Raw genomic sequence first — 16,244 nt, 5'->3', positions numbered from 1 at the left:
TCATCGTCGCCTCGACAATCCATTTTTTGACCCTCTTCCTATTCTCGTGCCCGCGCTGGCTCCTGGCTCGCGCGGGGCTTCTGGTTTTATATAGAACGGCCTGCTGTAATTCTAATTCTATAATATAGAGCTCTCTTCTTCTCCTCCTCTATTAATATTTACGCGTTCGGTGGCTTTATTTACCTATACCCGCGCTGCGCTTACGCGTCTTCCCCCTAACCTCTTACGGAGATGGAGTCTTTTAAGAATCTTCTTACCCTACGGTCTACTTTGTAGTCGAAGGAAGCCCCCCTAGCCTCCTCCTCCCCCTCTTCCTATAGCCTCTAGAACGAATTCAAGGCCCAGACGGCACGGCTATACGATATTTATAAGGCCTAGCGCTTAAAGAATACCATAAGGGCGTACGAGCCAAAGTAGAAAAAGTGGGAAGACTGGTGCGCGAGACTAGAAGGTAATATAGATGGCGCCTGGGTAACAGAAGATAAGCTTTACCTATTTTTAGAGTAGCAAGTTATTAACCGAGAATTATAGGCTGCTGGCTATTAAAAACGGAAGTTAAAACGGAAAGAGATATGGAAAAATGGCGAGCGGGTAAAGAAGAGGTAGAAGACGGTTAAGCGGGTAGGGTAGCTAGAGGGGAAGTTAGCCGTAGGGGTAGCCGTAGGGGCAGCTGTAGGGGCAGCCGCAGGCATAGGGGAGGAAGCTGTAAAGGAGGAAGGGGAGATATGGGACGAGGAGGCCCTAGACGCTCTATTTAACGAGATAGTCCAATACTTAGTTGTAAATAGCTACATCTCCGCTATTACTAAGCTTTATGCATAGTAGTTAGAAGGCAAGACCTCGCAGCCACTGCGGGGGGCGAAGCTCTTGGCAGTACTAGATAGCGTCCGCTATAACAAGGACCGGATTTAACGCGTTAACTTTATTAATTAAGGCCTATTTATAATTACTGGCGGCTATAACGTTAAAGGGCTTAAAAAGGTAATTATTTAGTGCTAGGAGACGGGCTCTAAGATACCAGGTTTAGTTAAGTCTTACCTTTAAACTACAGCTAAGCATTTATTAGGTTTGTATATACCCTACCCAGTCTATATAGCTGCCGTTTTCTAACCCGTTCCTTAGGCCATACTACTATTACCTATAGTAAAAGTAGACGAGACGTTTAGCTTACTAACCTTATTTTTATTAAATTAGAGAATAAAGGGCCTAAACTGGACGAGTTAGCGCTATATATAATTATGTTAATAATATAAGGAAAGCAGAATTAGTACGGTAAGGTTAAGTATATAGGCTGTATACGGAACGCTAACCCTATCCTCTACCCCCTCTCTATAGTAGCCTTCTACTTCTTTAACCGCTAGGGTAAAGACGGCGCTAAGAGCTTTCTATCCTTTTGGTAGCTAGAGGACTACTATAACCTATACGTCTTCCCTAGTAGTATTAAAGTACCGTAACGGCCGCTAAGCTATTATACGCAGTTTAAATGGAATAAAAAGATATTCTAGGGGGTAGAAATTTATTTAAAGGAGAAAACCTATAGCGCCTATAAGCAGAGCGTCTGGCATACTAAGCTTAGCGGCGTTAAGGAAACCTAAATTAAATGGGCCGGACGCTAGAATATAGACGTAATAACAGGAGCCTACCTTAGCTACCTACCCCATGCGTTTATATAGTTAATTGCCGGCTTCCTAAAGGAAGGAAAGGGCTACTTTCTTCCCCGCGCACAGGAGGTGCTAGAGGAGACCCTCTGTTTAAAGATATGGCCTAAGACTAACGTCTAGCTAAAATGCATAGAGGCCTACTACCTAGGTAGGGCCGATAATAAGGTTATATAGCTTAACCTTACGGGCTTAGGATTTCTACGCCTCCTCCGCGCGCTTAAGGTAATCCTATTATAAGACTTAGTAATCCTACGTAAGTAGTTCCCGCTTTACCCCCTATAAAAGGACCCCCTCTTTAGCTATAAGGAGTACTAGAGGTTCACCACGCGGGTAAAAAGCTTGCTGGCTAATATAGTTACGCTAGATAAGCTAATAATGCGGAAATACTGGCCCGCCTATAAGGCCGTAGCTAAGCTAAGATATAAGGCCATAATCTCTGAGATAAAGGGGGTTTAATTACGCGTGCAGATGATCTTAGAACGCCTTAGCGAAATAAAAAGGTTATTAGTATTATTCGCACCTATATAGATCTAGTAAGGGAAGACGGGTATCTAGATAGGGCCTACGGAGTCCGTACGTCCACCTTTAGGTAAGCCCGCGCTGTCTACTATAGCGTTTACTATATCCGCGCCGCCTGCTCTGCTGTCTACAATATCCGTACTACCCGCTTAGCCGCCGTCTACAATATCCGCACCGTCCGCTCAGCCGTCTATAATATCCGCACCGTCCGCTTAGCCGTCTATAATATCCACACCGCCCGCTTAGCCGTTTACTATATCCGTATCGCTCCTATTAGCGCAGGCATAAGCTAATACTTAACTATCTCTCCTATTTATCCTTAACCCATAGGCGCCGCTAAGGAAATATAAAATGCTTTAAGGCGGTAATTTGGTCTTCTAGCTCTGGACTAAGTGGACTTTAGGGCTAGCGGGTAAGCCGTTGATTAAAGCTTTTAATTGCTGCTAGGGGGTATACTAGCGGGTTGACGGCAAGGCTATATTCTACAGCTGTCGCCGTAGGATAATTAAGGATGTAAGACGGCGCGTAGAAGACGGTACGGCAAGAGATAAGAGACAGGCTATCGACCAGCTGGAACAGCTATAAGGTCGGCGTTCTTTGGATTGGCTTTATAAGAATATCTAAATAGTTATTTTACTGCAGTGACTAAGACGCCTTAATATATAACTGCACTATGGTGACTAAGACGCCTCTATATACAATTGCACTGCAGTAACTAAGACGCCTTAATGTACGACTGCACTGCAGTAACCAAGACGTCTCAATATAGGACTGTACTAGTGACCGAGACGTCTTGATATAGGACTGCACTGCAGTGACCAAGACGCCTTAATGTATGACTGCACTACAGTAACCGAAACGTCTTAATATAGGACTGCACTGTATTGACCGAGACGCCTTAATATAGGACTATACTACAGTGACCGAGACGTCTTAATATAGGACTATACTANAGCAACTAAGACGCCTTAATGTAGGAATAGAGCCCGTTTAGGTGTTGTAAATTNAGAGNAANATTACGCGACCGTCNAGAAGTACCGATCTAACACAAATTATGTACCTTTTCGCCCAAAATCGCGTGCGAAAGTACTCGGGGGCGGTCACTGCGCGACCTCGTGCGGGGTTCGGGCGCGTTATCAGCAGGGGTGGCCCTAACCTCGTATTAACCCGGGTCGTAACCGCGCCAAATCAGCCCCCCCGATATGTGATAGATATGGCTAAGAAAACAGAACGAGGATGGGTCTAGGAAGTGGCGTGTTCCGCGGCTAGTGTTGAATTGGCTCAAAATTCCCGTGACCTTTCGGTGTATTGCGGCCCATAAATTAGACCGGTTTCACCATAAATGGTTTATTTGCCCCACCAAAGGTCCACTCCCTTACGGTATACACCAAGATGTCGACAAACAAACTTGTACGAAAAGTTCATATCAAAAGCACTTCTAGATAGCACAAATACCCGAGTCAAATATGTCGTTTACAAAACATCTTATTCTATTTTTAAGCCTGACGTATTTTTTTGATTGGAAGTCAATAACTGCCGAATAACTGGTATTGCTTAAGAAATCGTCTATGAGAGGACAAAGTTCTAATTTGGACTGCGCTGAGCAATGGCATTCAACTAAGTAGTTAAGGGTAGCCAGGACCGGGCAGCACCTTGACAAATCCACACGTGAACAACTCCTGTCTGTGCAATATGCGATCCTCTCCGCGCATAAAGAGACTCCATGCATGAAAGCACATTCACCAGTGTCCTTTCGCAAGACACACCGGTTTCACAGTATACTCCCAGCCGAGACGGTAGCAACCGGCCTCATGCACCTATCAAACATCTCACCACTGAATAAGTTGTCACACCATCTCGCAGCCTTCCGAGATCTTCTGCAAAGCAAATGGACCTTACTGGTTTGAAGACACCGACCAAAAATGTTTTCTCCAAAAGAAAATACCTAGAACAGTACAACATTGCCTCACGCGAATGGTCAGATGTTACAATTCATTAGAGATTTACAGGACATTCTGATGAATAAGAAACAATGTTTTAAACATTACTACCCCTTAGTCAATTGTGCATAATGAAGAGATTGTCTTTATATTAAACTAGGGGATGTCCTAAGCAAGTACTAATATCCCATACACATCTCGATATCGAGTTTGAGACTACGGATGGTTGGAATGGTGAGTGGCGTGAGTGATTCTCTTGGTTGGCGGAGAAGTGCCAAGAACGCCAAGGTCTGTTTGTCCCGCGAAAACATGAGGTCGTCGCCTGCTCTACCAGCTCTCCAATGCGTTACTACTATGCTCGCCACCTCTAAAACTTAAGACTAACTCATGAAATAGTCTCTCCAGCTTCCGGGCTTCCTTTGTCAACAGACGAACGACTATTTGATCAAGACAAGCTTCGATATTCCGGATCTGACGGACTAGACGCTGTTTGCGCATCTATCGCCACCATGGCATCAACCCCGGATGGGCACGAGTATCTTGACCCGTCTTTCGACCCTTCATCCCTCACCGTCCCGAAGCTGCGCTCCATCCTCGTCCAATACGAAGTTGCTTATCCTTCGTCGGCAAAGAAACCCCAGCTTATTGAGCTGTTCAACCAGCACGTCGCACCACAAGCGTCGAAGATATTAAAGTCACAGTCGCGGACCAAACGCTCTGCGAGAGGCATCCAGGATGTACCGTCTAGCCAGGCGAGCACGGTAGGCGAAGCAGAAGAAGAGGAAGTCTCAATGCCTCCTCTGAACACCGCAAAAAGAACCTCAAGACGAACTACACGTGCAGTAACCGAGGAAGAACCCGAGGCGCAACCGACTGCTCGACTTCCTGCGAGTAGGGGCAAAACACCACCTAAACCTGCGTCTGCTAAGCATGCCAGAGCTTCCGATGCCGAAATCGATGAACGACCTGCCGCAAGGCGAACGCGGCATAGCATAACACCTACTATCAAGGACGAAGAATCAGAGCCGGAAGCTTGGCATCGCAACGATTCGGAGAGTCCTTTTACCTCTGACAATCCCTTTCAGAGTGGCAGCTCTCCTGTCCCAGAGTCCAGGACAGCTGGTAGGGATCGGAGGCGTAAAACGTTAGGGCCACTGGAACATATGGAGAAGCGTAAAAGCAGTGCCGCAAGGAGGAAGACAGACCAACCCAAGGTTGAACAGCAAGACGATGGCATCGTTGTTCCTACACGACGAACCTTCGAGATGCCAATTGCACATATCAAGAAGGAAGAACATTCAGAGGAACCGGAAGGCGTGGAAGCCGGAGAGGAGTTTACGACGGAAGAGCAACTCGAGCTGGTTCGTGAACGGGCAAAGAATGGTCAAATAGATATCCTACCGCCGCGAAGGGGCAAACGAGCGACTAAATCTACCGGCGTGGTAAAAGCTGGGGCATGGGCTATCATACTCGCTTTACTTGGTGGCTTAGGAACAGCATGGCGGCAGGAAAAGCTAGAAGTTGGATACTGCGGCGTGGGGCGTGAGCCAACATCGCTGGCTGGCATAGATCTTCCGCCGTGGGCCTCAGACATCCTACCAAGGTGCGAACCTTGTCCCCAACATGCCTACTGTTACCCAAATCTACATACTGTCTGCGAGCCGGACTTCATTCTCAAACCGCATCCTCTGTCCCTTGGTGGTATAGTCCCGCTTCCTCCAACATGCGAGCCAGACAGCGAGAAGGCGCGGAGAATAAATGCAGTGACAGATAGGACCGTTGAGATCCTCAGAGATAGGAGAGCCAAATGGGAGTGCGGTGACCTGGTAGACGACAATGGCAAGCCTGTACCTGCCATAGAAATGCCCGAAGAAGAGCTGAAGCAAGAAATGTCCGCCAAGCGCCGCAAAGGCATGTCCCAAGATGAATTCGAAAACCTATGGAAAGGCGCGATTGGCGAGATCCTCAGCCGCGACGAGATCCTCAGCGACGTCGACGGGTAAGTTTCTCCATTCTCACACTCCCCCTCCTCTCTCACCCATCTTCAATTCTCCCATCGCAAATACTTTTCTGACTCGAATCTGTAACTAATCAGATTCGTCGCCACGCCTACAGAACCACCAGTCGTCGTACTCTCACCTCCACCTCGCTCGCCCGTGTCCCTCTCACATGCGCCTTCCGACGATGGCTCCGCCTCTCGCTGGAACGACATATTTGGGAGCTTATCGGGATAGTGCTGCTGTGCGCCAGCGGGCTTTACACGCGCTCGTCCATCGCATATAGCCGCGAGACGGAGGACCGGGCCAAGCAGCTCGCGAAGTATGCACTTGACCGCCTGGCTACGCACGCGGCGCTCAATGTCCAGGAGCCGGGCGCGTATCCTGAGGTCGGGATCAGTATGACGCAACTGCGCGATGATATTCTGCGCGACGAGTTTTCGGCGAAGAGGAGGCAGAGGCTGTGGGAGAAGGTGCAGAAGAAGGTGGAGCATAACTCCAACGTGCGAGCCGCGGTTAGAGAGGGGCGTAGTGGAGACGTTGCGAGGATGTGGGAGTGGGTTGGGCCGGTCCAGCTGATCGAAGACGGGAGGAGTGGGAGGCGTGAGAGTTCTAGGTTCAGTCTCGGGTCTATGATTGGGGGGAGCAGCCCTGCTAGGATGGGTCCGACAAAGGAGGAAGGAGACAGGCATGAAATGAAGGAGGTTAGGAATTGGGACGAGGGACGGCCGATGTATTAAGTGTTTATGGTTCATTGTTCGTAAGGCACATTCATGTCTGTCTACGGGTTACGAGGGCCTCTGGGATGGTAATCGGAGTTTTATGGCTTCCGAGATACCTACATATTATCGCTATGGTTGGTTATTGACGATTCCTTGATTTCGATATCGCATTGATGCTGGTAATTCTGCAGCTTCAGCTAGTTATTTAGGTCTTGTATCAATTTACTTTCTAAATATAGTCGTCGATCAACGGCGGATTATAAAATTTGTATTTAGCTGTCTTCGCAAGTAGCCAGAGGTACAGCGTCGCGCTGCGGCTCCGCACTTGCGTTGCCTGCCAGTGGCGAGACATGAGGTTCTATGGTTTTAGGGTCCCAAGGTTATAAAAAAGTTTTCGCAATAACGTTACTGCAAATGCTAAAGAACGATATAATCTTATAAAGAGTCTGGTATTAGGCATTGCGCTACGGCTCCGCCCCCTACAGTGATTTTATAGCTTATAAAAGACAAAGAAACTTTATTCCATGTTTTCGCGCGTTTAAAATTTTCAATCTCCGCGTTAATATTCCTATTGTACCGCCTTAAGTATTCTCTAATTCCTTTCATTCTCAGCACGTAAAAAAATTTTTACCAACTAAGTTTCTACCGCTTTCTATAGCCATCTATTTGCTACGCTATATAAATATATAAAAGAAAGCTAGCATTAGGTGGTGGGTGGGGAGGAGGTTTAGTAGAAATATAGTTCATAAAGACGCATTATAATACATGATACAACTCTAACAGCTTCACTACCGCCTCATGCCCATTCTCTACCGCCCGCGACAGCGGCGTCCAACCGTACTCAGTGTCCTTAGAGTCAAGGTCGACGCCGTCTGTCGCCAGTAGATGATTTACCACCGCCTCGCGCCCCTTCTCTGCCGCCCACGACAGCGGCGTTCGACCGTTCTTGTCCTTAGAGTCAGGGTCGACGCCGTCCGTCTCCAGCAGCTGCTTCACCACCGCCTCGTGCCCGTTCTCTGCCGCCCACGACAGCGGCGTCCGACCGTACTTGTCCTTGGAGTCAGGGTTGACGCCGTCCGTCTCCAGCAGTTGCTTCACCACCACCTCGTGCCCGTTCGCTGCCGCCCATGATAGCGGCGTCCAACCATACCTGTCCTTCGAGTCAGGGTTGACGCCGTCCGCCGCCAGCAGCTGCTTTACCACTGCCCCGTACCCAATCGCTGCCGCCCACGACAGCGGCGTCCGACAGTGCCAGGTGTCCTCAGAGTTAGGGTCGACGCCGTCCATCGCCAGCAGCTGCTTTACCACCTCCTCGCGCCCCTCCTTTGCCGCCCACAACAGCGGCGTCCGACCGTACTTGTCCTTGGAGTCAGGGTCGACACCGTCCGTCTCTAGCAGCTGCTTCACCACCGCCTCGTGCCCGTTCTCTGCCGCCCACGACAGCGGCGTCCGACCGCTATCAGTGTCCTTGGAGTCAAGGTCGACGCCGTCCGTCGCCAGTAGCTGCTTTACCACTGCCTCGTACCCATTCGCTGCCGCCAACGACAGTGGCGTCCAACCGTACCGAGTGTCCTTAGAGTCAGGGTCAACGCCGTCTGTCGCCAGCAGCTGCTTTACCACCGCCTTATGCCCCTTCTCTGCCGCCCACGACAGCGGCGTCCGACCGTTCTTGTCCTTGGAGTCAGGGTCAACGCCATCCGTCGCCAGCAGCTGCTTCACCACCGCCTCGTGCCCCTTCTCTGCCGCCCACGACAGCGGCGTCCAACCGTACTCAGTGTCCTTAGAGTCAAGGTCGACGTCCGTCGCCAGTAGCTGCTTTACCACCGCCTCGAGCCCGTTCGCTGCCGCCCATGACAGCGGCGTCTGACCGTTCCTGTCCCTGGAGTCAGGGTCGACGCCGTCCGTCGCCAGTAGCTGCTTTACCACCGCCTCGTACCCGCCCGCTGCCGCGCACAACAGCGGTGTCCACCCGTTCACAGTGTCCTTGGAGTTAGGGTCGACGCCGTCCGTCGCCAGTAGCTGCTTTACCACCGCCTCGTACCCATTCGCTGCCGCCCACGACAGCGGCGTCCGACCGTACTGAGCGTCCTTAGAGTCAGGATCAACGCCGTCTGTCGCCAGCAGCTGCTTTACCACCGCCTTATGCCCCTTCTCTGCCGCCCACGACAGCGGCGTCTGACCGTTCTTGTCCTTGGAGTCAAGGCCGACGCCGTCCCTCGCTAGCAGCTGTTTGACTACCTTATCCATGCCCTGCTTTGCGGCTTCAAGCAGCACATCATTGCCCCAGATGTTTCTAACATCAATTATAGCAATCTCAAAATTGGCTGCTTTTCCGAGTAGTACCGCTAGAACCTCTTCGGAATATCTTTTCGCGGCATCCGCCAACGCCAATTTGCCCCATCCATCTTGTAAATCAAGTGGAGGTTCACTCTCCAGCAGCATATGCATCACCGCTGCATGCCCAGATCCTGTTGCTATCTGCAATGCCTCGATTTTCGCATCTACGCAGAGTTCAAGCTCCAGGAGAAGTCGCACTGCAGAATCATTCCCAGTAGCTGCTAATGAGAGAAGAGGCCTGCCATCTGTTGCATCAATACAGTTTTGATTCGCTAGAAATTTAACCATGTTCTTATGACCACGAAGTGATGCATTAGTCGCAATAGATTGACCCTCTTCTGACATTTGGCGACAATAGGCATGAAGATCAAGACCTCTTGGTAATTTCGATAAAAGCTTCAGGAGGGGTACGTGTCCTACATCAACAGCCCAGCGGAATAGTCCCATGTGGGGTAAGCGGTTTGACGCATCGCTGTTGCCCCAAGGCCTGATGTCAAATGGGGTGTATTTATCTATGGCCAGGTGTTTGAACTTATTCCACAAGATGTTGTCCTCCGCGATCATTGACGTATGCATTAACCAATTCTCGAGAGCGTAGTTTAACAATCGGTACTTCTTGCCCAGATCCGGCGGTGGCAGCTTCTTCGGTTCGGTAATCTTTGTAACGTCAATAGTTGGCGGCTGCGATTCCAAGTTCCTAAAACCTAAATATCCCCAAAGTTTTAGCATGCTGTGTATGGCATAGCTGGTGCCTAATCCAGAGATCACACTCCCTACGATAGCTTTTGGACTGGGAAGATTGCTTTCTTGTCGGAGATTATTAGGCCTTGATATAGTGATTTGTTTCTCAAAGTCTGAGAATAGTAGGTACGTGATGCAGATCTCTCCGGCCCTGGCATCAGCTTTCGACAGGTCGAAGTGAAATTCAGAGATTGAGTCTTTTAATGGGAGTCCAATTAGAAACTGTTGAACAGTATGATGGGCAAATCGAGCGGTCCCATCATCATCAAGGACCGCAAGATGTCCACAAGCTCGGATTAAGCGCGAAGCATCAGGAATTTTCGTTGAGTCCCAAGATGCATCAGATGGCCCAAACGCAATAGCCTCCGCCAGCTCTGCCATGAGCAATGGACGTTTGGCACAAGCGATCCACTTAAAAATCTGCTGGGCTAGATTCATCTTGACAGGATTTTGTCCAATCTTTTGCACTGCTCTCGCGTATGTTGCTGCCATACCATCTGGAAGGTCTTGAAGGACTTTTCTTATACCAAAATCGGAGACTGTGTCACAAAGATCGGCAAGTTGGAAATGCACCCAAAGGAACCTGATGTAATAAGTTAGCCATGGAAGCTTAGCCAAAGAACGGTATGTGCGGGCGACGAACATCCCATGCGCCTGGCTTGTGAGTGCTGATATAACCTCGGATTCCAGACGGGGATCTTGAATATTCAGTGCTCCAGATCTTATATTAGATTTCACCGTCTCCTCTACGAAAAGAGCAATATCGTCTGAGTTGTTTTCCGCTGAAATTTGGATCTGAGGAAATTCTTTCAATGACTTTGAGATGAGATACTCATCGCGACTTGATATAACTATCTTTACGGCTGGTTGAATAGATTCAGAAAGTCGAATCACAATCGATAAGACCGTGGCCTGCACTTCTTCTCTGCATTCGTCTAACCCATCAAGGAAGAGATACACTTTGGAGAAATGTTTGATGATGGCGAAAAGGATAGCGGCTAATTCGTCGTCTGTCATAGCTCTGGTATCTCCTCTGTACAGTTGGTCCATCTGTTGCTCCAAATCGTCTGAAATGTTTATTCTCTCGAGTAGCTGCCTGGCTATTGTTCCGAGAATGTTCCGTGTCTCAAGCGATCTGGGATCAGAGAAATCACAGTAGTGGAATATGATACCAGTATCTTGCCTAGTGATGTTTTTGCTTATTATGTCCTGACTGGTGAATTCCTGGATAGTGATGTCCTTCCCGCCAGTTTCCCTGGAAAGCGTATCTATGAGGGAAGACCTGTATCAACTTCATTTAGCTGCTGACATGGTTTAGAAGGGGTAGGAAATATTTACGCTAGAATTGTTTTTCCAGATCCGGCTAGAAGAGCTTCTGCGTAAGTCTTACACCACAGTATTGCGGAGTAGAGCAAATGTAGATATACTTACGAATTCCATAACACCAAAAACAGGCTGAGCTGTTTCCTCTCATCCACTCTTTGAATTCATTGGTTTTAATCAGCCACCTGCCTGTTCCAGAATGATGTCTTTTGCGCTCTTTTATATGTTTATTAACATAGGGAAGAGATGATAGCTTTGATAAGAGGAGGTTTCTCTTTTTAACTGCGGGATGGATCAGTAATAGGCACATATCTTATAGTCGTTGGAAGCTTGCCCTTTCTCTGCCTCTCCCTTCCCTCTCTCTCAGCTTGGACTACGGCTCGATCGTTTGAACCCTCAATCATATATGACACCATGACCTCCTTCTCCACGTTTCTTAAGTCATAACGAAATTTGGCTAGAGTCTTGTCTTCAAATTCCCCATTGAAATCTTTCTATAGCGACTTCAATATAAAGGGAACTATCAGGGTATCAAGTTAATCCGGGAATCCCAGGTTGAGATGTAAAGGGCTCACAAGTTGACGATTTCTTCAACTTTCGGAAAATCGTCTTCGCCTCAACACAAAAGTGTATGACGTCTAAGTATACCACAGACATCGCTTGCAGCAGTCGGTTATGGCTAGGGAAAAGTGATTGGTAGATCTGACATCTCGGAAGGTTATCGCCAATTCGTGTGAACATGTTGATGAGGTTTTTGAAGTATTTTTCGAATGCTTTAGCTATCTGATATCCGCATGTATGAGAGTCTGCTTATATAGTACAGTGGCCAACGCAGAAACTAGCTGGGGATTAGACTTTACATGTAGCAACACCCTGATGCTCCCCCACAGTGGGGCCATGGCAAGGGAGTATGTATTAGAGTATACGTCGAGTGCCTCGCCGTACTGACATATGGCACTAACGAATGGCTCCAGCTTTCTCGACATAGCTCGGGCCTTGCTCTGTTCCTCGTGATGTTTCTGTGCTGCACTGGCGCTGCGAAATAGATTGTCCAGTGAAGCAGTCTCAAATAATTTTTTCTCCTCTTCATCCAAGTCTTCCATGTAGCGGCTACATGCAAGTGACCAGGGGTCGTCATTTGTACTCGCGCCCGCCATAACAAATACTCGAGGCTAGCAGCTAAAGCGATAGGGTCTCTACGAAGTCTCCGGTGATATAGGTAAGGGGCTCTGCTCAAATCCGCGACTTCTTCGGAATATTCACGCTATTGAAGTGAACAATAAGCATCCATGCATTAATTCCTTCTGGGACTACTCACTCTTCAGGAATCCCTTGAACTAGTTTGGACCATCAATAAACTGCTTACGGGTATTGTTTGCAAGCTAAAAGACCGTAATAAAGTGGCATACGGGGAAGCCAAAACTTATTATAACCTTAAACACAGTACTATCGTTACAGCATGAGAAGAGAAGTTAGTGGAACGAGGTTGTCGCATCCAAATGATAAACGTAATGTCGCTGTGAGCCTCGTAAGGCAGCCACAGAGGGGTCTGGCCAGCATGAACGCGTCAGGCTTGTATGCAAGGCTCCTATTTCTGATTAGCCACATTAAGCTTAAAATAGACGAATCAAAAGGTAATTCCATTACTGGTTTCGAAGTTAGGTTACCGCAGCTCTTGGCCAGGCGTCGTGAGTCTGCCTCGGGGACAAGTGGTGACTAGGCGGAGAACGATTGCAAGGCGTCCGTAATACCCGGCGCTCGGATCGCGTTAACTACACCCACATGTCTCTGAGAAGTGATACAGAAACGTAAAATTATCCGTTCCAATGGGGTGATATAACCCTTCGCGTGCCATCGCACATACATTGTGCGGGCGTGGGGCTGGTTGATTTCTAGCGTTAATTTGGTGCGAAAGGTCCTCCTATTCAGGTCGGAGATCCTGCATCCGATAGACAAAGGATAGACTGTAGGTCTTTCTTTTGCATTTTGTATTGACTGCGGTTAGAAAACAACTAGGCCAGAACTTCATTGAAGGCACCAGTGAGAAGGCTTCAATGTTCTGAATGCGATGAACAAAATATTCGCCCCTGATCTTGATATTCTACAATTAACACCTAGACATAGTTGGTTGTTTCAATAGGGTTGGAGAACAGTTTATCGTCAGAAAATAAAGTTTGAGAGGCTGACGTTGGTTGGTTTTAGTATAAAATATGTACAATATAAATTAAATAAAAATCTTTCACTATTGTTCAACCTTCACAGAGCAACGCATTTTTTTCTTTTGCCCATTGTCTTCTGCCTAGCAGAGGTAGTATGCATTGGGTTATGATGACGGTTGTCAAACAGGAGGAGACTAAATTTTTGCTAGAATAATGCGCGGATAAAGTGTTTTAGGCCACTCAAAATCCTCAAAGGCCCTATGTCGGTCAAAATATCACTTGACTTGTTTTTTATTCATGAAATCCTTGTTAGACCCTTTTAGCATACCTATATAGAGCCTAGTGGTAGTAGCTCGGCATGCTGAACGGAACTTTACGCAATCGCCGATGCCGACCACCGTGCCACCTCAAGCTGCCGTCCACCATAAAACCGAGCACGCGTTCAAAAGCCTGCTATGTTTCCAAATCATTACCACAACAATCTTTATACACCTTCATTATGGCAGGGCAGCTCCCCTCATACATCCCCATAGCCCAAATAGTAGGCCTGACGACCTCCGCAGCCCTTTCGGGTGCGTAAAGTTCTTGACTTCATGTACGATGATAGACTAAAGCCATCCTAAGGATACATCGCGGGCTACAGTATCGGTACAATTCCGTCCCTCAAACTCGCCCCTTCTGGGCTTCTAGCACGCCAATGGCAAACGGCATTTGATGTCGGCAAAGCGACCGCGCCATGGCTGGCGTTTATAGGCGGCGCGGCGTTCAGCTATCTCGCAACTGAAGGTGCTCACTCTTGGGCTTTGTTTGGCTGCAGAAACACGGCTGGCTTCCCGATCTGAAGTCTATGGAAGCTTCTGTATACGCGGCGTTAGTGCCAGTTGAGCTAACTTCTCATCCTTCGAGTAGCGTCTAAAAACCCCTCGCTTTTCCCATCTAATGGTTTCGGGCTCTACACCACCGCCGCCGTCCTTGTCCCCAGCATCGTGCCATGGACACTACTAGCCATGCGGTCCACCAACAATAAATTGCTCGCGCTGGCCGAGGCAGCGGAGCTAGACCAAGAAGGCATGGAGGAGACGGCCTTCATGGCGAATTATGTGCAGGAGCTGGTGAGCAGGTGGTACTGGCTCAACTTAGCGAGAGCAGCGATGCCGGCAGTGGGCGCGGTGCTAGGCGCTATGGCTGTGGTGAGATTGTAAAGATTAAAGAAGTTTTCAGGTATTAGATTGGGTAAGTTGGAAGACGAAGACGAGTAAGCTTGTCATATTTCGGGAGCTATGCGGAGACGGATTTGCGATTCTTCTAGCTGTTTAATTAGTCGCAACTTCTAGATAGATACTGTGATCGAGTATGATTTATAATCTTGAAAATAATTAGCATGATTCTGGTTTCCGAACATACACCATCTGATTTTCTTAAGGCATCGCATAATCAATCCAAGCCCTGGTGAATGATTTCAAGATCACGTGCCACAGCCGAGAAGCCCACAAACGAATTTGGGACAACGCCAACCTGAACGTCAGTCATCGACGACAAAACCCGACCTCGTCCAACGAAACTAACACTGCAGTAACCTGTCAAGATGGTGAGTTACATCCAATTTCTTTATTTGAGAGATCAGGAGGTTGGTTGAATATCTGGGGACTCGGGATAACGTTACGACTTCGCGGTACACAACTTGAGAGACGACGCGAGATCGACTATCGCGTAAATTGAAAATACGGACAATGAGAAGGTCTCAAGAGAGGATACATATGATGGAGGACTACTCGCCGGAGCGTTTGCTGGGCCTTTCTGGGATCAAAATGGGTTGGATAAAGGGCCACCAAGATCCAGACGCACACCACAACCTGATACTCGCAATGATCCACACTTCATATCGATCTGGATATCAGGCGTATTTCCAACTTTGCAACATCTCAACCCCCAAAACCTTTGACGTCGATAGTTACAAATATAGTTTCCAGCCGCGACACGATCGAAACAAGCGAGTTAAGGAGAGGATTAGACTTGGGCTCAAACACGAAAAGCAGACGAATACATGGCTGACAATTTTTGGTTCTCAGGTCAACGTTCCTAAGACAAGGCGGACGTACTGCAAGGGCAAGGACTGCAAGAAGCACACCCAGCACAAGGTTACACAGTACAAAGCCGGCAAGGTACATACTTTCGCTTTAGCGCTGCCATATGAATAACGCCCTGACACAACCTTCTTCTCCGGCACACAGGCATCGCTGTTCGCTCAGGGAAAGCGCCGTTATGATCGCAAACAATCCGGTTACGGTGGTCAAACGAAGCCCGTCTTCCACAAGAGGGCCAAGACAACCAAGAAGGTCGTGCTGAGATTAGAGTGCACGCAGTGCAAGACAAAGGCACAGCTAGCGTTGAAGCGGTGCAAGCACTTTGAGTTGGGGTACGTCACTCTTCTTCTCCTACACACCACATGCCAATTCCCAATACCACTTTACTTCCCTTCGGCCAAAATAATTAAGGGTGTTTATGCTAATGGGTACTTTTTGTATAGTGGCGACAAGAAGACGAAGGGTGCGGCATTGGTCTTCTAAGCGTTTTCTCTTCTCTCCTTTTGCTTGTCCTCGGCATGGTTTCACGTGGTGCATATTGGTGGAAATACATTTCACACTCGATGAAAGGAAACGAGATACGGTGGTGTAGGTGGTGCGGGGAGCTCAGGGTCGGATAGCCTAGATTCTCGATCACAGGGATCGATTGTATCGCCAAAACACATTCAATGCGACTGGGTTGAGGGCTTGCAATTCTGCTCCACAGAACTTGAGCGTGACGGGTGCAATTGCGCCTTTCGTACATGATATTTTGCGCGCGG

At 48.3% G+C, this 16,244-nt stretch overlaps 6 protein-coding genes across 6 annotated transcripts; 3 read left to right on the top strand and 3 right to left on the bottom strand.

The window, feature by feature from the left end:
- Positions 1-4,461: 4,461 nt before the first annotated feature.
- K441DRAFT_621837 (uncharacterized protein) lies at positions 4,462-6,857 on the top strand (the record flags this gene model as incomplete). Its single annotated transcript, XM_067645981.1, has 2 exons — positions 4,462-6,119; positions 6,236-6,857. Exons 1-2 carry the CDS (start codon positions 4,630-4,632, stop codon positions 6,855-6,857), a joined length of 2,112 nt encoding a protein of 703 aa, XP_067497576.1. The 5' UTR covers positions 4,462-4,629.
- Positions 6,858-7,766: 909 nt separating this feature from the next.
- K441DRAFT_430359 (ankyrin) lies at positions 7,767-8,522 on the bottom strand (the record flags this gene model as incomplete). Its single annotated transcript, XM_067641633.1, has 2 exons — positions 7,767-7,989; positions 8,404-8,522. Coding segments are annotated over 2 exons (342 nt in total), but the record flags the coding sequence as incomplete, so codon positions are not given.
- A 423-nt stretch (positions 8,523-8,945) lies between these two features.
- Positions 8,946-11,823, bottom strand: K441DRAFT_647303 (uncharacterized protein; the record flags this gene model as incomplete). Its single annotated transcript, XM_067646850.1, has 6 exons — positions 11,816-11,823; positions 11,575-11,760; positions 11,349-11,522; positions 11,256-11,280; positions 10,561-11,199; positions 8,946-10,500 (listed from the first exon to the last, which is right to left on the bottom strand). Coding segments are annotated over exons 2-6 (2,475 nt in total), but the record flags the coding sequence as incomplete, so codon positions are not given.
- K441DRAFT_328825 (uncharacterized protein) lies at positions 11,400-12,674 on the bottom strand. Its single transcript, XM_067641207.1, has 5 exons — positions 12,559-12,674; positions 12,101-12,504; positions 11,816-12,023; positions 11,575-11,760; positions 11,400-11,522 (listed from the first exon to the last, which is right to left on the bottom strand). Exons 2-4 carry the CDS (start codon positions 12,395-12,397, stop codon positions 11,735-11,737), a joined length of 531 nt encoding a protein of 176 aa, XP_067497573.1. The 5' UTR covers positions 12,398-12,504; positions 12,559-12,674; the 3' UTR covers positions 11,400-11,522; positions 11,575-11,734.
- A 1,224-nt stretch (positions 12,675-13,898) lies between these two features.
- Positions 13,899-14,799, top strand: K441DRAFT_621823 (DUF1772-domain-containing protein; the record flags this gene model as incomplete). Its single annotated transcript, XM_067645980.1, has 3 exons — positions 13,899-13,971; positions 14,024-14,185; positions 14,309-14,799. 3 exons carry the CDS (start codon positions 13,899-13,901, stop codon positions 14,599-14,601), a joined length of 528 nt encoding a protein of 175 aa, XP_067497572.1. The 3' UTR covers positions 14,602-14,799.
- Positions 14,800-15,465: 666 nt separating this feature from the next.
- On the top strand, positions 15,466-15,966 carry K441DRAFT_502093 (uncharacterized protein; the record flags this gene model as incomplete). Its single annotated transcript, XM_067642019.1, has 3 exons — positions 15,466-15,561; positions 15,631-15,815; positions 15,927-15,966. Coding segments are annotated over 3 exons (321 nt in total), but the record flags the coding sequence as incomplete, so codon positions are not given.
- Between the last annotated feature and the right edge of the window lie 278 nt (positions 15,967-16,244).

The sequence above is a fragment of the Cenococcum geophilum genome, assembly GCF_001692895.1.
Source record: "Cenococcum geophilum 1.58 unplaced genomic scaffold K441scaffold_74, whole genome shotgun sequence".
Classification (NCBI taxonomy): Eukaryota; Fungi; Ascomycota; class Dothideomycetes; order Gloniales; family Gloniaceae; genus Cenococcum; species Cenococcum geophilum.
The sequence above is the reverse complement of the archived record's forward strand: the minus strand, read 5'-3'. Positions and strand labels throughout refer to the sequence as shown.